Source organism: Hyperolius riggenbachi, chromosome 6 (assembly GCF_040937935.1).
Source record: "Hyperolius riggenbachi isolate aHypRig1 chromosome 6, aHypRig1.pri, whole genome shotgun sequence".
In the NCBI taxonomy this organism is placed as follows: domain Eukaryota; kingdom Metazoa; phylum Chordata; class Amphibia; order Anura; family Hyperoliidae; genus Hyperolius; species Hyperolius riggenbachi.
This window is the reverse complement of record NC_090651.1, coordinates 268602621-268625680: the sequence shown is the minus strand read 5'-3', so window position 1 is coordinate 268625680 and position 23060 is coordinate 268602621. Positions and strand designations below refer to the sequence as shown.

Below are 23060 nucleotides of genomic sequence, written 5' to 3'. Positions count from 1 at the left end.
GTGCGCCTGCGCATCCCTGCTGCATATGTAAATCCTAATCAGGCGATTTGGGGGTGGGAATTGGCAGGATCAACCCTCTATATCTTTTGAAGCCAGACACATATCCAGAAACACTTTAGCGAAAAGTGTGCCTAGTTTTAGAGCCATGCGTATATTATTTAACACAACTTTTTTTGAATAAGAGGGTTTTTTGGTCTCTTCAAGCCCCTTTAAGCCCCTACAATTTTAGTGGTTCACCATCTGGGTACTGGGTAGATCCCTAATACAGAAAGTGATTTGTGTTCAAATTATTAGAGACAAATGGAGTGTGGAGTGTCTATGAAACCTGTTCCTTGGTCTTCTTTAGGCATGAAGCCACTCAAGGACGGATGAAAAATCCATGCATGAGTGACTTTGTGCTTCTGCTCACACGCAGACTGTATTTTTGCATGTGCAGCACAGCTGCGCTTGTACGTGGACATGCGCATAACCATGAAAGCATATCTGACATGTTTGTGTTGGATATGCTTAGAGGGTACCGGTGCTGGGTCAGTGGGGTCTAGAACAGTGGTGGAGGCCTCTGGACTATCCAGAGACTTCTCTAGTCTTTTTGCATTTCAGGTTTCCTTTAACACATGATATATCCATCAGGAGAGTAACAATGGCCCCAGCGACCCCATGCCCTTATGTGTGTGTGTGTATGGTTTGCTTCTCTAACTTCCACACCCATCTTACTCCCTTTAATTTGAAAAGTAGTGCAGTGGACCTTTACCTACATAAGTGTTGGGTTAGTCCACTCTGTTCAGTATGGCACATCTTCTCAGTTTCGGCTCCCAATGCATGTCATGTACCACACACTGGGAGTCGTGTGGAGCAGAGGTACTCATTAGTGTTTGAAACTGATAATGAAGAGTCCTAGACTAGTGTTAGGAGCTTTCCTGCATTAGTTTTAGGACAAAGTTTAGGGCAAGGAATGGGTGAGCTATGAATACATTTATAAGGGGTAGAACATTTTGCAATTGATAAGAAGTTAACATAATCAATCAAACATTTGTTTAACAAATATATATATATATATATATATATATATATATATATATATATATATATATATATATATATATATATATATATATATAAATGAAACAGAGAATTTTGATTTTGCATAGATTAGGCAATGCTGTAACTAGGCTAGCTTAGGCAAATCACTCCACATTAGTCCCTGGTAAAATCACATGATCATATCAACAAATACATTATCTGATAAAAGGCGAGATGACTCTATTAACAGCTTCATCTCATGAGTGAGGAAGACAAACCCAATACAATAAATACAGCTTAGGCTACAGATTATGAGTTTATATTGCAATACTAGTTTGACCTCACCTACCTATTAGAGGTGTCCCAGTTGCTGGCTGTTTATCTGATGTGTAGCTTAGGAGAACTGAGTAGCCTAAAAGTAGGGTGATCTTGAATGAAACTCTCTCTCCACTCTCTGGGGGAATGTAAAATCCCACAATATCCAAAATCATGAGAAGCATACTGGGCAGAATCAGATTCACAACGTAGAACAGGACTTTCCTTTTGATCACAATCTATCATAAAAGAAGTTAATACAAGGGATTAGAGCTTCATGTATGTATTTGTCCAGTACTGACACATGGCGTGGTCCTCCAATGTTATCCATGTAAAGGACTTACCTACTGTTGTATTTGTTGTTTTCTCATTTAACCACTTAAAGAGGAACTCCAGTGAAAATAATTTAATATAAAAAGGTGCTTAATTTTTACAATAATTATGTATACATGATTTAGTCAGAGTTTGCTCATTGTAAAATCTTTCCTCTCCCAGATTCACATTCTGACATGTATTACATGGTGACATTGTTACTGTGGGCAGATTATGTAGCTGTTCTGGCTTTAACAGACAGCTATAAACAGCCATTTCCTGTGTGTGTCATTGTTACATTGTGGCAGTTTGCCCAGAGTACCGTAAGGTACCAGAGCCTCTTGTGGGAGGGGTTTCAGCACAAAATCAGTCATACAGCGCCCCCTGATGGTCTGTTTGTGAAAATCATTATATTTTTCATGTAAAAGTGGGTATCAGCTACTGATTGGGATAAAGTTCAATTCTTGGTCGGAGTTTCTCTTTAAGTACCAGCGGTCTCTGCCCCCTTAAGGACCAGAAACCGCTGGTACCAGAACGATGGAATCCCGACGAATCGCCGCACATACCCACCGCAACCGCCATCACTGCCGCTCGCCGGGTCCCCCAGGACATTGACTCTGCTGTCTCTATGATGGCAGAGTCATGTGAGACGGTCAGGAGCCGCATTCATTGGCTCCTGACCCTGTCTTTCAATGTAAGCCAATGGGAGCAGCTTACATTGAAAGACAAGGCCAGGAGCCAATGAAATTGGCCCAGTGGTTAGCACTTTCATCTTTAAGTGCTGGGTTCCTGGTTTGAATCTCCGCTAGGGCAACATCTGCATGGAGTTTGTATGTTCTCCTGTGTCTGTGTGGGTTTGCTTCAGCACCCCGGTTTACTCCCACAACTCAAAAATATACAGATAAGTTAGTTGGCTTCCCCTAGACTACTATACATACACTATACTATTTATAAAAAAATTGGTCCTAGACTACAATACATATGTAGACATATGACTATGGTAGGGATTAGATTGTGAGCCCCTCTGAGGGACAGTTAAGTGACAACACAATATTTACTGTGTACAGCCAGTGCTGTAGAAGATGTCTGTGCTACATAAATACTAAATAATAATAATAATAGTTTTTCCTTGTCTCCTCTCATTGCACAGCACTACTGTAAGAAATACGATATTGCTGAAAATATTGCCTCAACAATGGGATATTAATAAAGACAACAATACCGATTTCTCGTAAGTTCTAGGTGGTCGTTAGGCAAAGAAATACACATCAACAACAGTATAAATAATGTTTATATTGCAAGTGGTATTTGCGATACAGGTACAGATACTGATGAACTACAGAAAACAGCATGTACAGAGAAATCCAACCATATGAACACTTAAAGCTTAGGAAACAATGCCCACAAATTATACTTTAACACATAACATTAGTGCAGCATCCCAATATATCCTAACATACAGCCCACAATGCGCAGATACAGCTTACCCAGCCATGGTTTCCAGCTAACAGCCTCACCAGCCCATTCCAGCAAAAAGAAGACCTCTCACAGCACATGGTCAAAGACAATATACCCCTTGACTCCACCCCCTCCCCATACATCACTTCCCTGTGAGAAGGCTCAGTGTGATTGGCTGAAAGGATGCAGATTTGACTTTATCTCCGCCTAAGGTCAGTTAAACAGGAAGTGAGTCTTTTGTCTCAAAAACATGTGCTCTAAGAATGGTGCAGTGCCTGCTCCACAAAAGCAAGCAGTGAAACACACAGTCCATATCTTACAATCCCCCACTTGAAGGTGATCGAAATTTATGAGAGAACCTTCACCAAAATGTAACATTCCATAGATCCATGAATGGGATTAAATTGGATTCCAGTGTCCATATAAGAGTCCATCAATGTAAGTTTCCCACAAAACAGTCCATAAAGTTCTCCTTTTATGCAAATATTTTCCAAATTGCAGATGTAAAAGTTCATAATGACTCCAGTGTGGATGCATTCAGTCTCCTGCACAGTCCCAGAAGTTATCAAGATGTCTGCAGATAGCACATCCGGCTCGAGGTTCCAGCACACTGGATTCTTGGTTAACCTACATTTGCGCAAAATAACAGAACACAAAACAACACAGTTCACAGCATCACAAGTCCTACCCCATTATGTACTTAAAGCAGCTTTGATAGGACTTCTGATTGAAAATGACAATGATATATCAAGACACTGCATGGGACCCATCAAATTTTCCCAAAATTACCAATTTGGAGACTAGCACATGCTCTGTCCACTACTACTCCAATATCAGGCCACGCCTAGAATGCACACATCTGCAATTATCTGCCCAGCTCACAGTCTCAGCTCTCTGATCACTCACCACTCTGGGTGGTCACACTCCAGCTCTTTGTGGCTTCCTCTGCCGAGTCCCTCTCCCAGCTTTCACTGGTTCACAGTGGTTTTACGCGGTTGCTGAGCTTTGAACTTCCATGGCAAGTTACACCTGCCTCTCCACTTACTCAGCCCGCACTGACAGTACCACGTCACTCTGGCAGCACTCAAGCATGCCACTTACCAAGCCAGGATGGACTCATGATGCTCCCACACTCAGTTTGTGTAGCACACGGCACCTCACATGCCACAGATGCTGGGAAATTAGCCAAAGAGCTCCACACTCCGTGATTCTGAAACAGACAGGTTAGCAGACAAAGCACAGCAATTGAACCTCATTATGATTTCATAGCTTCAAAAGCATATGCATGAACTATATTACCCACTAAGTACAATAGTACTGCAAACTGAACCAATCACTAGGGTCACCCATGTCCTTGTACATCAGCATCATCTCCAACTGTGACTCTGTAAACTTGCAACACATAGAAAACATTATAAAAACATAACAGACTCTTATATCTGGACTGTAACGCTCTAAATGCAATGTTTTTCAACACTCTGGAAAACGATCTCTGTAAAAGGTAGACATAACAGTTAAATCCCAACACATAGTTATACAATTCTGTGGACCTTTGACTGCATTTACTAAAATTCTCAAGGATAAGATGCTCATAATGAGAGCACATGGGGCTTTCAACTTCTGCAAAATCTGACCAACAATTCTGGCTAAATCTTGGCTGAGATATGGTCTGCATATTGTACCTGTACATTCAATTATTTGGGCATTTACATTAACAATATGAACAGTTTCAATTGTGCTTTCTGCAACAAAACATCTGTACTAGAGCAAACATCCCCCACTTGACTATCTATAAAACCCCCACCCCAGTAAAAGGATTGAAAGCAAAAACGGTTGTGTGCTTTGCAATTGTCAAGTATATGCAAAGTACCCGAAACAAAGCTCACAACCAGAAACAAAAACTCCAGATTGAACAAGGCCTTACCATTTGTTCCTTAACATAATTGACCTTACATTACAAATTTTAAGGCATTTTAAATCTGGTTTTCCCGAAATAAATTGTTGCCTTTGCAAAACGCTAAATTCAAAAACATTTCAATGGCCCGCAACGTTGTGCATGGTTCCTTACAAGAGGTGAGAAAACAAAAAAATTCAATCTCACCTGCCATGCCTTCAGGCCATTCACAAAACCCTCTACTATAGTAAAGTAACAAAGGCAACCCATTCAAATTTCCATAGCTACAGTCAGAATACCTGAGACTACAAAAAGTATTTTAGCATTTGACTTTTTTTTGACTGTAGATAAAATGATCAATTAAATAAAGAGGCTTATTCCTAACTCTAAAAATATGTTAGGATCCTCTTTATACATAAACGCATACATAGACAGACAGACAACAAAACACAGCTGGGATCTTCTTTTGTTCCTCGGTTTCCTATGGAACAGAAACTGGAAAACCATTATTAACCTCTAACAAGATCCCTGCACAAACGGTGTTGTGAAATGTTCCTAATTTTCCTATATTCCAGTATCTCCTGCTTTATTTCATTGACCTCCTGAGCAAATCTCCCTCGAAGCCAACTTACCTCAGCTTGTAATTGCTCAGTCTGTGATCTGAGAACTTTGTAAGGAATCCAGGCCCTATCCTGGCTCCTCTGCCCGTTCCCCCACCTAGGAGAGTACACCTCCGTTTCTCTCCTCCTGGTAAGGAATTTGTTATCTAGGAAATAATTCTGTCTGTCTCTCCCAAGTGATGGACAAAACTGTTTTATGTGGCTCTGCTCCCCACATTGGAAGCAACGCCGGGTCTCATGCCTTCTCTGGGGCTTATTCACTATATGTACAGCGCTGTCCCTTACGGGCTGCACAGCAAACACCTTATTGAGATTTCTCTTGTGCTGCACTGACGATTTGAAAGGGTTCCTTTTCAAATCATCTCTTGGACTCTCTAAAGTCCTGTTCCCCTGAATGGGCCTTTCCAGAGAATGCGCCTCCTGCATACTCTCTGGCAACTCAATAACTGAAGAACCACTGCATTCAGAAGAACCACTATAACCAGCATCACTTTCACTTGGACACTGATTAACTGCTTCACTACTGGAGGACACAGACAATGTTTCCAACTTGCATTGTGCATCCTTCAACTGCTCAGTCAGACCTGCATTCTGACGAAGCAATCTTTTATTTTCCTCAACAATTTGTTGCTGGGTAATGGCAACTACATTGGCCTCTTCAGCAGCAATTGTTAAAATGGAGACTGCACTTTGTAAGTCTTTTACATTGTCCTTCAGCCTCTGAACCTCATGTTCTAGGTTTGATTTTTGTTCAACAACACCCCTGTATTTCTCTGCTATCCATTGAGCTGCAAAAGTAAGCATAGCTTTGCCCTCCTTTTTCTTCAACTTCTTATTATTTATCAGATCATACACATACATCTGGGCATGCTTCCATGGATCTACAGAGCTCTGCAATATATTCACAATACTTTCCTGGTTTTTCAATTTAGTCAGTTGCACAGAGGTCTCCATTTTGTTTACCCCTAAACAACAAAATGGACAGTCTATTCAATGCAAGCACTTTGATCTCTGCACACGACAATAGGCAGAGTTTACAGTGAAACTCACTTGGCTACCTCACAACATGGCTGCTTACACAGTTTCTCCCAAAATCTGTCTGCAGTATCACCTCAACATCAAACCTAAATCACAAATCCAACATCCAATATTATACAGTTATCAATATGCTTTCCCGCCAAACCATAACACACCTCCTACCTGCAGCTCACCATTTATGTAAGAAATACGATATTGCTGAAAATATTGCCTCAACAATGGGATATTAATAAAGACAACAATACCGATTTCTCGTAAGTTCTAGGTGGTCGTTAGGCAAAGAAATACACATCAACAACAGTATAAATAATGTTTATATTGCAAGTGGTATTTGCGATACAGGTACAGATACTGATGAACTACAGAAAACAGCATGTACAGAGAAATCCAACCATATGAACACATAAAGCTTAGGAAACAATGCCCACAAATTATACTTTAACACATAACATTAGTGCAGCATCCCAATATATCCTAACATACAGCCCACAATGCGCAGATACAGCTTACCCAGCCATGGTTTCCAGCTAACAGCCTCACCAGCCCATTCCAGCAAAAAGAAGACCTCTCACAGCACATGGTCAAAGACAATATACCCCTTGACTCCACCCCCTCCCCATACATCACTTCCCTGTGAGAAGGCTCAGTGTGATTGGCTGAAAGGATGCAGATTTGACTTTATCTCCGCCTAAGGTCAGTTAAACAGGAAGTGAGTCTTTTGTCTTAAAAACATGTGCTCTAAGAATGGTGCAGTGCCTGCTCCACAAAAGCAAGCAGTGAAACACACAGTCCATATCTTACACTACCACTTTCATTAGGCAATCTGATTCGCTTGTATTCATATGCTTTTCCTAGCCAGGATGGAATTTACTAAAACAGACATGCATTTAAATATTGACCAATTGTTGGAACGTGTACTGTTTATTCTATTATGCAGTATGCTGCAATATTTATTGTTGATCCAACTTTTATTACCTGTATTTTTAGTTGTTTTTAAAGGTCATGCAATTTAACAATACTCTTTATTATTCTTGAATAATATTGGTTTGGAGTGGTGCTACTTTTTGTTTGGCATTCAATAGTGACTGTTTTTGCTCATTCCAGTGTCACTTATCTTTATGTCATTGGTGAATTCTACATGTTATTGATATATGTCCATTGTTGGTAATTACTGCATGCCATTGATGTCTACCTATTGTTGGTAATATATGCACACCACTCATTTCCAAGCCTGGAAATGTTCCAACATACCTTCAAGACATACCTGTTAAAGAAAGCTTATGATTTACTATAGCTATAATTTAAAGCTTGATGTCTCATCTGATAACTCAGATGTCAGGAACCTTTTTGTCTGAGAGAGCCATAAACGCCACATATTTTAAAATGTAATTCCATGACAGCCTTACAATATGATTCAAACTGGGACAGTTGGGCTCACGTCCCTGTTACCATGGTGATGTGTATACAGTTGATCTGCCGGGCAGCGGAAGTGTCAGACACGTCTTCAGTTTCTCTTAGGTTTCTGCAACATCAGCAATTTCCCCGAGAGCCAGACAGGAGAAATACAGGAGAAATACTGACTAACAGCTTGTACAATTTGCTAGCTGACTTGGGGGTTGATTCACTTTGTAGAGCGAGATCCCCACACTTTGGCCCCATAGGCTGCCTGTCAAGTGACAGGCAGCCTATTGGGCCAATCAAAGTGCAGGGATCTCGTTCTACAAAGTCAATGGACCTGACATGGTCCAGAATGGGACAATTGGAGCAGCCATTTGTTTTCGGATAGAGCGAGTAAGTTAGTAGTGCATGCTACAGCAGTAGCGTGCACTACTTTGAAAATGTTACTTGCGCTGCCACACTAAGCTGCGCTGCTTGAGCAGTGTAGCTTAGTGAGTCAACCCCTACTGATTTGTCTGTGAGCCAGATGCAGCTATCAAAGGAGCCACATCTGGCTCCCGAGCCATAGGTCCCTACCCCTGTGCTAACCCCTTGTCTACTCCTAAGTCTATCAACCTTAGATTGTAAGCTCCCAAGTGCAGGGACCTCTCCTTGTGTTTCGTGTTTCTGTGCATTTCAACAAATAAACATCCATCAGTATTGGTGTTGTTTTGCAAACTACACATCAGTTATATGTATGTACTTGTATCACAGGTTGTCCTGATTGTGTAATATGTTGAACTGCTCATGTATCTGTGCTCCCCATTATTTTATGTTTTTGAGCATTGTACAGCACCAGGGAAGATGTTGGTGCTTTATAAATAAAAATAAATAAAGAAATAATAATAATAATAATTTACTCCATTTGCATTGTCTAAATGCACCAAATAGGTTAGGTATCTGTTTGTATTTCTGAGTATTGAGGACACGAATTCCATGTTAATTCCCCAATTCTATTTTTCAAAAACATAGCTCCAAACTTGCAAGGATCCTCCCCCATGCTTCACAGTTGCTTGCACTTACTCATTATTGTACCACTCTCCAGCCTTTTGGTAAACAAAATGCCTAATTCAGCCAAATATCTTATTTTAGATTTAGATTTAGATTCATCAATCCACAGAGACGAATGCCATTTTATCTACACCCCACTTTTTGGCTGCAATTCTTTCATAGAGACCACTTCCGACCAGACTTCTACAGATGGTGGATAGAAAAGCACTTTACAAATGTTATTGTATTGCATTATTGTATTATATACTTGGGTTTCTGATGTTTCTACCAGTTGTGAGCTGATGGCTCATGTCCAGTTTTTCAATTTCAAAGGAAAGTAAGCATGATGTGTCTTTCATCTGCAGCAGTAGGTCTTGAATCACTAAACACCAGATTCACTAAGTGCCAGCACTGACGGTGCACAGCAATTTTAGAAGAATGTATACAAGTACTGTACTGTGCACAAAGTGCAACTTGTTTTATGTAGAGAACACACGTGTTGCTTCCATAATGCACATTACGCAAGTCGTGTAACATTATTTAACCCAGCAATGCGCACTTACAAACATAATGTGACTTGCACAGTGTGTGCAATGCATAATACATTACTTGCATAAATACTGGTAAAATTGTCATGCACTGTCTGTGCACAATAATTTTACTGGCATTAAGTGAATCAAGGCTCAAATTTCCTTGGCCAAACACTGTGTCTATGGTCCTCAGCATTGCACATTACTGTGTGTTTCTTCAAAATAATTTTAACAGCACATATTATAACCCCAGTTTGCTTTAAAAACTTTCCCTGGGAGAGACCTTCTTGATGTAATCTATCTTTTTTGCTATGCTGACACTTGTCATGGTGTATGACAGCACTAGCGAAAAGTGGCTAGCGCGATCCAAGTACAGAGTAGCAGAACAGAAGGATCCCCAGCGCTAGCGAAAAGTGGCTAACGCGATCCCAGAAGACAGAACAGAAGGATCCCCAGCACTAGCAAAAAGTAGCTAGCGCGATCCCAGGAGACAGAACAGAAGAGATAGCTGGTAGCAACCGCTGCACCAGCTATACTCCAAGAACAGAGATCAGAACCATTTCCTGTCAACCACCATTGGGACTGGACAATGGCAACAGGCAAGACAAGACAGAACAGGCAATACAGATAATACAATCCTAACTGCACTAGGGAAATCTGCCTAGCGCAGATTCAGGAATACTCTAAGCTGATGTTCAAACAGAGAGCAAGGCTGACACCCCACCAGGAGTGTTACATAGGACAAAATCCTTATGAACAGCGAAGCATTGTGGGAAAGACATAGTACTTATAGTACACGCCTCCAATGAATGTGGCCAGGCAATTTGCATGACAACGTATGCAAATTCCTCTGCAAGCACAAGCTGCAAAACTGACAGAAGCTCTTCTTTCCAGGGTCCTGCAGCATGCAAACCTACACAATGGTCAAAAGGCTGGCTGCCTGCACAGGCAGCTGAGCAAATCATCACAGTACCCCCCCCTCCAGGGTCGAATTCCAGACGACCCTCAAAACTGCTATTAGCAACAGACTCAAACTGAAGACTCATGAATGTAGGGGTAGCCCGACAAGGTCCAATTCCAGAGTCAGTCCACCCGAAACCGACCTCATCGGAAATAGAAGCCACCGAAACATGCCCATAAGTACTACCAGTCTCAGTATAACACCCATCAGGACTGTGAACGCCAGAGAAGAAGCCATCAACACCTTCCAGACAATACCCACCACCTTCCAAGGAGCGTCCGAAAATACCAAACCTGCCACAATACCTGTTCGAAGTGTCCCTTACAACACAAAAGCCACCGTTGATCTTATCCAGGGGACCAAGCAAAATTTCTCCCGGAATCTCCCAGAACCTTTTGAAGCTCCACAGAGATCCCAAGAGGGCAGAACAATCACCAGGCTCACATGGAGAATTACCAAGAACCCCCATGGAACCAATGACAATTCCGGATTCAGAATTACGAGGACACCCATCAAGATCAAGACTTTCAGGGACCACTTCTGGGCATGCAAGCAGGCAGACTAAATCAGAACATGTCTCCACCGAGGAAGCATCTGAGTATGCTGGTAACCGAGGCACACTTGGGCTTTCTGGGTCACAGAGCACACTGGGGTACACCAGCACAGGAGAAACCTTAGGACATGTCGGGGAACTGCCAACCTCAGAGTCCAGCACGAGGAAACCAAGACCGGGCAGAGAATCATCACGAGCATTGGTCTCAAGCACTGGACTTTCAAAAGAAGACTCGGATTCAAATTCGGAAATTTCTGTGACTGCAATATCATCATTGACTACACATGACTGAAGCTCCACCAGAGCTGAAAAGGTAGCCAGCAAGGCAGCAATGCCTACGGAAGAGGGCAACACCTCAGAAGGACTTGGGGGACAGGAGACATCTCCTACAAGTTCTGCACCCTTTGGGAGGAACTCGGGGACAACCAGAACATCAAACAAGACCTCAGGAACATCATTTTTCAAGTTTTCTAGGAAGGATTCTGAACTATCCATGTTACAGGGCAAAACTGGAACTTTATTTTGTGGACAGGGCAGATGTCCCAGGAATGGTTCCACCATAACCTGAGACTGGATCTCATCATCATGAGGGGAATGTACAGGTATATTTACTGGAACACACACTGACTCCCTAACTTCATTCTCACTGTACCCAGAATTCTGTGTGGCAGTCAAACTAGCTTGTAACTCCAAAACTGCAGAAAAACAAGTAAAAATAGCAGCAATACCTAGACGAGCCTCTAGGGGCAGGGCAGGAGATATTGTACAAGGCAATGTTGACTCATCCAGAGTACAGGGTGGAGAGTCAAAACTTCCCTCAGAGCAAGAAAGGGACTCACAAATGTCAGTGTGATTGGACATCATATTGTTATTCATGGTACAGGGCAGGTTCAGAGAAAGCGTCTCTGAATAAGGCAAAGAGGGTTCAGCATCAGATTCGCAAAACCGAAGCGCTGTCTCACTCTTAGATTCGGCTAACAATGTCGAATCCTAGGAATCAGAACGCAAAACCTGCGAATCAAAATTCACTTTAGGTTGTGAAACTGACGCTTCTATAGCGCAAACCTCCGCGATCTGCGGAGCAGACTGCAAGGCATCTAGGACCGAAACGCTGGAGCAACTGTCCCCAGGCAACTGGCCCTTACAGGTATGAACAGGGTGAGACAGAGACTCATTTGCAGAAGAAATGGCGACATCAACAGGATAAACTTTATTAGGCATAATAATTTTACTTTTGACGCTGCATAGTCGAGAAATTTTCCCCATAGCAGGGTCACAGACGGAAGATCTCAAAGATCTGTTTCTAAATGACAAAGGATCCCACACATCCTTGAGGAAACCGGCAGACTCATGCCGATCACAATCTGCAGGAACATCCGAGAAACAGGCATCAGATCGCACAGATTCAAACTGCACACTGTCAGGAGCGAATCCTTCAGGATTCGCACAGGAATCAACCACAGCGGCACACTCATTCAATTCAGATTGCACAAAGTCAAGACTCACATGCTTTACCCCAGAAAGGCAGGAACAATCATCCGACAACGATGTCTCTTTATTGGAATCAATTGGTTGGTGTGTGTGCACTGTCGCGGGGTCATACTGTAACGATTGTGCGCTGACACGGCGGAAATCCTCCACAAGCGTGTAATTGCAGGCACCCAGCAAAAGGTGCTACGCACCTGTAGAGGGAAATTCCTGTCGGCAGATGGCGCTGGGGAGTGCAGAGGAACCAATCCTCTGTACCTCCACAAATGCCAGACAGGAATTGTACGAAGCGCAGAACGCAATCGCAAGAGAGGCGATTGCGAATGAGAACAAGCAAAGGGACAGGTTGTATGTGTGTGCGCCAATCCAGTCACCACCCCGCGACCGCGCACACACAACAGCAGATATGAAATAGGAACGCGATCGCGAGAGGTGCGATCGCCAGACGAGACACAAGGCAGATCAGGACAGAATACGAGGTTAGCAAAGGCACAGCAAACAATACAATGAGGAGATACGGAAAATAACAAATGCTAGCTAACCCCGAACACCGCACTCATTCGCAACAGTGCACGCGGTTATGCGCGGTCTCCACGTGATAAGCACAATAGAGACAAGCACGCCTAACTAACCATTAACAGACAAACATGAAACAGAGGACGCGAGCGCTTGCTTAACGGTTACCTCACCGAGCCTCCAGCAAGCGTAGCAGACAGACACACGAAAACAGGGACAAGCGAGAGATAGGATCCACAGCACTAGCGAAAAGTGGCTAGCGCGATCCAAGTACAGAGTAGCAGAACAGAAGGATCCCCAGCACTAGCGAAAAGTGGCTAGCGCGATCCCAGAAGACAGAACAGAAGGATCCCCAGCGCTAGCGAAAAGTAGCTAGCGCGATCCCAGGAGACAGAACAAAAGGATCCCCAGCGCTAGCGAAAAGTAGCTAGTGCGATCCCAGGAGACAGAACAGAAGAGATAGCTGGTAGCAACCGCTGCACCAGCTATACTCCAAGAACAGAGATCAGAACCATTTCCTGTCAACCACCATTGGGACTGGACAATGGCAACAGGCAAGACAAGACAGAACAGGCAATACAGATAATACAATCCTAACTGCACTAGGGAAATCTGCGCAGATTCAGGAATACTCTAAGCTGATGTTCAAACAGAGAGCAAGGCTGACACCCCACCAGGAGTGTTACATAGGACAAAATCCTTATGAACAGCGAAGCATTGTGGGAAAGACATAGTACTTATAGTACACGCCTCCAATGAATGTGGCCAGGCAATTTGCATGACAACGTATGCAAATTCCTCTGCAAGCACAAGCTGCAAAACTGACAGAAGCTCTTCTTTCCAGAGTCCTGCAGCATGCAAACCTACACAATGGTCAAAAGGCTGGCTGCCTGCACAGGCAGCTGAGCAAATCATCACACCTTATTTATCAATTTATCATATCAAATCAATATCTTCATGAATGACCTATCTCATGAATTATCTCTCCTTATCTGCCTTATCTCACAATTCATCTATCTTTAACCATTTTATCTCCTGAATTATATCTCCTTATCTGTTCTGTATCTTGAATTATCTCTCCTTACCTGCCTTGTCTCATGATTGATCTCTCCCTATTCATTTTATTGCATGAATTATCTCTCCTTGGCCCATATACATTTAACTTTTTCTCCTACCATTATAGTCAATGGGGTGTGTCGGGAAACAAAAGTTCGCAATGTTCACCTATCACTAGTCCCACTCATCATACAGAGGATGGGATCATCAGGTGACTGTAGATGAAGCAGAGTACCTGGCAGTGGTCATCACACCACTGCCAGGAAATGAGGGAGATGCAGGGAACTCTGGAATTTAGGCTGTAGCCAGTATGTGCAGAGCAAAGTAGGGTGTCTGTGACCAGGAAAGATGATTTCGTTTTACAGGTGACCTCTTATCTCTCCAAGTCCTGCCACCCTTCTGCTTTTACTGCCCATGGCCATTGCCTTTGTGTCCTTCCCAGAAATCTGGCCCTGCTACCTACACATCTGTAAAGTCTAAACCAGCACTGGGCAAACTAAGGCCCACAGACCGTTCCTCTGAGCCACTGACAGAAAGCCGGATTCCTCTCTTTCCCCCTCCCTCCCTGCAGAGATGTGAGTGGATGATTAGTAGGGGTTAAAACCCCCCTACTCGCCACTTCCTATGTCACATCTCCATGGCAAAAGGGCATCATATGACACAGCGGCGGAATGTGGCAGCATATCACACGCTGGCTGCAAGTGTGTGATACGCTGGCATGTCATGTGACATGTCTCACTTGATGCCCTGTTGCTATGGAGATGAGACGCAGGAAGCAACAAGTAGGTGAGTTTTAACCCAGCTTATCACCCGCTAGCAATTCTGCAGGCAGGAAGAAGGGAGGAGGCAAGAAATGCGGCCAAGCAAAGTTTGCCCAGGCCTGGTCTAAACCCTGCAATGTCACTCAAGGGATCAGGTACCGATTCCCAATCAGGCAACATGCAACTTACTTGTGTACGAGGAGCTTAAGCATGGCCGACAGTTGGCATTTCTGAAAAGCAAATCAAAGAGGACCTCCACGTTTGCACTCACTTCAGTATTTATGAAATGTGAATAGAAGATACAGGCAATAGACATACTTGAATGGATCCAGCTGCTGAATGTGATGGAGCAGTTCTGCTGATCAAATGGGAAGTAGTAGATGTTGAGGTTGCAGGCTGTTACAAGTTGCATGGGTTTGTTGTTGAAAATTGTGCCATTGTGAGTTACATAAACATAACCGATTTCTGTAGCCGTCTCTGCAGCCAGACTAGAATGAAAAGTAAGTAGACTTGAGTTAACCATTATTTCTTTAACAATATTACACTATCTTAAAGGGAATCTGAAGTGAAAATAAACTTATGATATGATGATGACTTGCATGTGTAGTACAGCAAAGAAATAGAACATTAATAGCACTGATATGAGTCTCATATTGTTTCCAGTACAGTAAGGGTTAAGAAACATCGATTATTATCTATGCAAAAGAGCTTCTCTGAGCTCTCTGACCCAAGTTTGTTTAGCTACAGTGCTGTTTTCTGAAGTACATATTTCAACCTGTCTTTCGCTGTCTCTTGTTTATTTAAGGTTTTACTGCAGGAAAGTTCAAAAGGTTATTAGCTCTGCTCTGTTTCATAGTTTAAAATACAAGGTGTAGTTTGTAAACTGCAATTATTAGAGAATTATTTGATGTTATAAAAAAGCTATATAATGAAAAATAAAAATACAGTCTATCTATCTATCTATCTATCTATCTATCTATCTATCTATCTATCTATCTATCTATCTATCTATCTATCTATCTATCTATCTATCTATCCATCCATCCATCCATCCATCCATCCATCCATCCATCCATCCATCCATCCATCCATCCATCCATCCATCCATCCATCCATCCATCCATCCATCCATCCATCCATCCATCCATCCATCTATCTATCTATCTATCTATCTATCTATCTATATATATATATATATATATACATATATTTATGTATGTGTGTATATACAGTATATATATATATATATATATATATATATATATGTATATATATATATATATATATATATATATATATATATATATATATATATATGGATATAATCACAAGTCTCCAAGTCTCTAATCACAAGTTGCAATTTGATCTCTCCCGTGTTACCTGACTGCTATGGCAGAGATAAGCTCATTTGAAAGCACAGGATGTTATCAATATAGCCATTTGGTTCCCAACTGCTTCTGAACTAAGTGCTTCTGCCTTACTGTTACTGATTTTTGCCTGTATTTTGACTACTCTCAGCCTGTCACCTGCACCGATGTCTGCCTGGATTTTGACTACTCTCTGCCTGCCGCCTGCACTGGCCTCTGCCTGGATTTTTACTACTCTCTGCCTGCCACCTGCACCGACCTCTGCCTGGATTTTGACTACTCTCTGCCTGCCACCTGCACCGACCTCTGCCTGGATTTTGACTACTCTCTGCCTGCCTTATTTGTACAGTTTCACAATTTTTTTCAGTTTATTTATAAATTTTATTAATTCAACACATTTGCTTTGTGACTGCTCACTGAGCGACATCTCCAGTGCGGTTTGGCTAATGCAGGTGCTTTCTACTGTGTTAAACCTAGCGTTTTTGCACATGAACACCTGTACTATTCCACTCTTTTATTGTTGTTTAGTTAGCTAGCTTGTATTTTGTTTGTATTTAGTTGGTGTGTGTGACAGTCTCTGCTGCAGCAGCTCTTCTAGTCTGTGTCTGTGTCTATGTCTGTGTGTGCTGTTTGTGCACACAGGCCAGGCCTGTGCTATTAGCCTTAGCTACAGTATAGTTTAGGGAATAGGATTACTGTATTATTGTGTAGTTATTTAGTACTGCAGTGCTAGTTGTTAGAGTAGTACTGTCTGTGTTAGCTTACTACTACAGATTACTGTATTTCTACTGTGTTGCTGACTGTCGTCAGTCTGTGTGAGATAGACCGTTAGTGTGCACACTGTGTTCTACTCTGCTGTCTATCACTCCGTGCAGATTCATTAAAGTCCAACACCGATTTCATCAATTTCAGTAAAGTGCAAGTACCCCACATCCATCTGGTGACATCATCACACAAACTTGCTTTATGTCTGCTGGCACTGGCAGCCGGGGGAAGGGCAGCAAGGCCAAGAAGAGAAAGAACATTGCTGGCACCGTCACTGCCAGCAGTTCTGCCATGCCAGTGTCTATTCCACCGCTAGCCACTGGCCGTGGACACACTGGGTGCCCAGCTTTTAGGGGGAGTCACGCTGCAGAGGCGCAGCAGCATGTAGCGGCCATTTTTCAGCAGGGTCGGTGCCGCAAATTGGAGGCGAAAGACACCAAGCCTGTAATGCAGCTGATGGTGGATGAGCAGGCCACCACCAGCTCTACAACAGAGAGCTCCACCACTACCACCACTCCTGTTCGCAGGAGCAGCAGCAGCCGCCCAGCAGTGCATGGGGACTCGTCGGTCATCATGTCGACTCCAGCGGGCAGCCTACCCTCAGTCAGCGCTCTCTTTAGTCCAGACACCACAAGCGCAATCAGGGCTGTTACCACAGACTTTGAGGAGGATATTCTGGGCGCAATGGGGTATGTGGAGGAGTCACAGATGGTGACGGTGATTGTTGGGGGGGAGTCCTTGCCTGATGTGTCAGCAGAAGAGGAGTTTGGAGGGTCAGAAACATCCCAGCAGTTGTTTGAGGAGGGGGAGTATGATGCTGATAATGATGATGATGAGATGAAGGACCAAGACTACCATCCACAGGAGGGGGATGTTAGCTCTGAGTCTGAGGAGGAGGATGCTTCGGTAGGTCTGTCAAGGAAGATCAGCATCGCTGACAATGGCAGGAGCAGCAGTGGGCGTGGAATGCTTGACCCACAGCCTGCTGCGTTATCTTCTGCCGCTACCACCAGCCACACCACTCAACCCCAGGCTCCAACCACCGCAGGGAGAAAAACAGCAGCAGCAGCTCAATCAGGGCGTAAGGGAAAATTCCAATCCCCAATCTGGCAGTTTTTCGATTTGCCCTCAGTGGACAGCACATTACAAGTTTTTGATTTGTAATGTGTGCCAGGTGAAGCTGAACAGAGGTTGCAACCCCTCCGACTACGGCCCCTCCAGCTTCATCAACCATCTTGCAAAAAAACATTACGTTGCGCATGAGGAGTTCAAGAGGCTGAAGGAAGCTGGCGCTGGCCATGTTCCACCCAAAATCACCACCAGAACCCCCTTTGCCACTCCTGCCGACACTGAGGCCTGTTCAGGCTGCCAGTCCTTAGTGGTTTCCTCTGCTCCCTCCTACTCATCCCGTTCCCGTTGTCGAAAAGCGACAACAGACCCTGCTGAGTGAGTCGTTTGTGGTCAGGGCTCAGCCACCCGGCAGCTGTCGCATCCACCAGCTGAATGGCCTGCTTGCATGGGCCATGTCCTCCCAGCTCCTCCCGTACTCCTTTGGGCAGGAGGGGAGTGACATGCGTGCGCTCCTGCAGTGCGCAGCGCCGGATTGGCCTATCCCCAGCTGTCACTACTTTTCCCGCACGGCCATCCCAACACTGCACCGCTTTGTGATGGCCAATGTGGAACGTGGCCTAGACCATGCGTTGGGGGAGCGGATCCTTGTGACCATGGACTCATGGTCAAGCTGGTTTGGGACAGGCCGCTACCTGTCCTTTACCGCTCATTGGGTCAGTTTGGTGAAAGGGGGTGAGGAGAGGACAGCAGCATCATCAAGCCAGTGGATTGTGCCACCCCACAGCAGGGTCAGTGGAAGTGCAGCAGGTTCCTCTGATCTGGTTCCACCCTCCGGCAACCCTGCCGCCACCAAACACCCCCGCCTCAGCAGCAGTGTGAAGGCCCGCCACTGCCAAGCGCTGCAGGAGATGGTCAACCTGGGGAAGCACAGACTGACGGCAGACCATGTCCTGGCCAAACTACAAGAGCAGGAGAGGAGTTGGCTGACCCTCAGAGGCCTGAGAGTCGGAGAGATGGTGTAGGTGGTGTCCGACAATGGGGCCAACCTTGTTGCTATCATCCACTGCGGAGACCTCACCCACATCCCCTGTCTGGCCCGCATCCTGAACCTGGTGGTGCAGAAATTTGTGAGCACCTGCCAGGGGATGGACCCACTGTTGAAAGCGGCTAGGAAAACGGTGGGTCATTTCCGCCGCTCAGGTGGTGCCTCAGCGTCCCTAGAAGCTGTGCAGATGGAGCTGAACCTGCCATGGCACCGTCTCATCATAGACGTCCCAGCACAGTGGAATTCCACCCTGGCCATGTTGGAACATCTGGTTGAACAGAGGCAGGCTGTCAACCAATACCTGGCCAAAGCCACCGCCAACGCCACCGTGTTCGGGACTGGCACCACCCACCTCCCAGACATCATCCTCAGTGCTGAGTGGGGCAAAATGCAGCTGGTGTGCTTGGTGCTGGCACCCTTCCTGGAGGCCACCAACATGGTCAGCCGGGACCGTGCATCGCTGTATAAGTGGGTGCCCTTGGTGTGCATGCTGGACAACCCTCTAGCCTCTACTGGAAGTGGGAGAGAAAGCCTTGGTCCAGCAGGAGCAGCAGCCACCTGCACAGGAGGCCACCTCTGTGTGGCAGGAGGAGGTTGAGGACTTGGAGTTGGAGGAATTGGAGGTCCCTGAGGATGATTAGGCACAGCCAAGTGCAGCTGCAGTGGTGCGGCGGTGGAGAGAGCAGGGGGAGGCTCAGGAATCAGAGGAGGAGGACAGCACTGGGGGTGATGATTATGTGTCAGCAGAAATGGCAGCCCTCTTCCCCATGGCAGCGCACATGCTGCAGTGCCTGCGCAGTGACCCAATCAGTTCCTGTATCAGTTCCTGCCTGCAGGAGGAGACCCTGTGCGCCGAATGAGGGACTTGCAGCGGTTCCTGGTTCAGCGCTCGGAGGAAGCCTTCCCCAGACTTCCACCCCCCCTGCTGTCACAGTCCAGCCAGCACAGCAGCAGGTGCCTGTGTCCATCAGCAGCAGGCATCCATCAAACCTGCTGTCTCTCACAAAGGCGCTGTACGCCACACCGGTACAGCTGCCGACTGAGGAGGTGCCTGCAGCAGCATGTGGCTATCAAAGGCAGTACCAGCGCCTGACCCGGATGGTGGCAGACTACATGGGGTCCTACAGCGGGCTTGACAGCGACACCCCTGTGGACCCCGTGGATTACTGGGTCAAGTACCTGGATATTTGGAGCAAGCTGGCGAAGTACGCCCTGGAAGTCCTTGCTTGCCCCCCTTCCAGCGTGCTGTCCAAGAGGTGCTTCAGTGCGGCCGGTGGCATGGTCACCAAGAAGCACTCTCGTCTGTCCACCCAGTTTGTAGACAGACTTACATTTCTCAAAATAAATCAGGCTTGGGTGGTTGGTGAATTCCTGGCCCCTGTTGTTGGCAAGAGTGGGAAATGAAGTGGCTGGAAATCACTATGCCTGCCTTACCTTTCCACCCTTTACCACCACAACCTGCAGGCTCCGTCTTGAGTAAGAAGCCTGGTTCAAAAAATTTTTACAGCTGTGGTACCAACACACAAGGTGCCATGGTCTATCTAAACACAATTGCTGTGTAATTTTTTGGGGAGGTGTCTGGGCTGATGACTGTGCTGTCCGAGTTGTGGGGAGGGCCCAACTGCGGCAGTATGACCGCCTCCTGAAACCTCTCCTTTGTAATGTTTTAACTGTGCAGTGGAACCAACACTAGGTGCCATGGTGAACTATCTAAACACAATTGCTGTGTAATTTTTTTTTAGAGGTGTCTGGGCTGATAACTGTGCTGTCTGAGTTGTGGGGAGGCCCCAACTGCGGCAGTATGACCGCTTCCTGGAACCTCTCCTTTGTAATGTTTTAACTGTGCAGTGGTATCAACACTAGGTGCCATGGTGGAATATCTATGCTGCCTGCCACATGTTACACTTCTTCTCCTGCTCCTGTCTCCTGCTGCCTGTGCTGCTCCCACCGCAAGGGTGCATCTATATGACTACCCACTCCTCCTGCTGCTGTCTGTGGTACCCACCACCACCAGTGTCCACACAAAGCTATATCTTCTGCTGCCACTACCAGCTATTACACAACTACGATAGCTGCATCTACCTACACCTCCTGCTGTTGCTGCTGTCTATGGTACCCACCACCACCAGGGTCCACACAAAACTATATCTTCTGCTGCCACTACCAGCTATTACACCACCTCAATAGCTGCATCTACCCACTCCTCCTGCTGCTCCTGCCTGTGGTACCCACCACCACCAGGGTCCACACAAAACTATATCTTCTGCTGCCACTACCAGCTATTACACCACTACAATAGCTTCATCTACCCACTCCTCCTGCTGCTCCTGCCTGTGGTACCTACCACCACCAAGGTCCACACAAAACTATATCTTCTGCTGCCACTACCAGCTATTACACCACTACGATAGCTGCATCTACCTACTCCTCCTGCTGCTGCTGCCTGTGGTACCCACCACCACCAGGGTCCACACAAAACTATATCTTCTGCTGCCACTACCAATCTGCCACTGCCATCAGGTATTACGCCACTACAATAGCCTGCCACTGCCACCAGCTATTACACCACTACAATAGTTTTAATTTTTTGGAGATGTCTGAGCTGAAAACTGTGATGTCCCAGTTGTGCAGTTGGACTTTGGACACAATGTGAGCTGCATGACCGCTGTCTGGAACCTAGTCCTGATGTTAATTTACAGCCATTTTTTTTTTATTTTAAGTCCACACATAATCAATTAGTGTTTCCCTTTAAAAAAAAAAAACATGATGTTACATGCCTCCTTTACCCTAAAAGGCGTGTTTCTATCCGGATATCCAAATCCGCCCGGATATCCCGGATAATGCGTTCGGATATACGCGTGTACGCGGATACCGCAAAGTTTGGATTCGGATATCCGATCCAGATATCTGGGTTTTCGGATCCGGATCAATTCGGATTTTGAAAAGGGGTATCCAAGCACCCCTGATTTTCACTTTATAAATACAATGCCTTTTAAGCCACAAGCAAGCAAGAATAATTTTGACAGTACTTTTTCAGCGTACGTACAAAAAGGGCGCCCGGACAAAAAGGGCATGAGGTGTAAACGCTAATTAATAATTAATCATTAATAGCGTTTATAAAAATAGTGTGCTATATTTCGTTTACAAATAATGTTTTACAAAATTATAAATCATTAAATAATGTTTATGAAATCGGCAATTGTGAAAACGTTAATCTTCCCTGTTTCAAAAGTGAAACTTATAATTACGTTTATTAACCACTTGCCGACCGCACACTCATAACGTGCGTCGGCAAAGTGGCAGCTGCAGGACCAGCGACGCAGTACTGCGTCGCCAGCTGCAGCCTAATTAATCAGGAAGCAGCCGCTCGTACGAGCGGCTGCTTCCTGTCAAATCACGGCGGGGGGCTCCGTGAATAGCCTGCGGGCCGCCGATGGCGGCTCGCAGGCTAGATGTAAACACAAGCGGAAATAATCCGCTTTGTTTACATTTGTACGGCCGTAAGGCAGATCGGCGATCCCCGGCCAATCAGCGGCCGGGGATCGCCGCCATGTGACAGGGGACGTCCTGTCACTGGCTGCACAGGACGGATAGCCGTCCTGTGCAGCCCCGATCACCGGGGGAGGCAGCAGGTAGGAGAGGGAGGGGGGAATTTCGCCGCGGAGGGGGGCTTTGAGGTGCCCCCCCCCGCCACCCACAGCAGGCAGGAGAGATCAGACCCCCCCAGCACATCATCCCCATAGGGGGGAAAAAGGGGGGCAATCTGATCTCCCTGCCTGCACCCTGATCTGTGCTGGGGGCTGCAGAGCCCACCCAGCACAGATCAATCAAACCAGCGCTGGTCCTTAAGGGGGGGTAAAGGG

The 23060-nt window shown here is 45.4% G+C and overlaps 1 protein-coding gene across 1 annotated transcript in view; it reads right to left on the bottom strand.

The window, feature by feature from the left end:
• LOC137522732 (5-hydroxytryptamine receptor 3A-like) overlaps nt 1-23060 on the bottom strand; it is a 64965-nt gene that overhangs the window by 9190 nt on the left and 32715 nt on the right. The window contains exons 4-5 of the mRNA XM_068242791.1: nt 15268-15437; nt 1370-1574 (exon numbers count right to left, since the gene is read on the bottom strand). Of these exons, the coding sequence (XP_068098892.1) occupies nt 1399-1574; nt 15268-15437 (346 nt within the window). The 3' untranslated portion in view covers nt 1370-1398. The remainder of the gene's footprint in view (nt 1-1369; nt 1575-15267; nt 15438-23060) is intronic.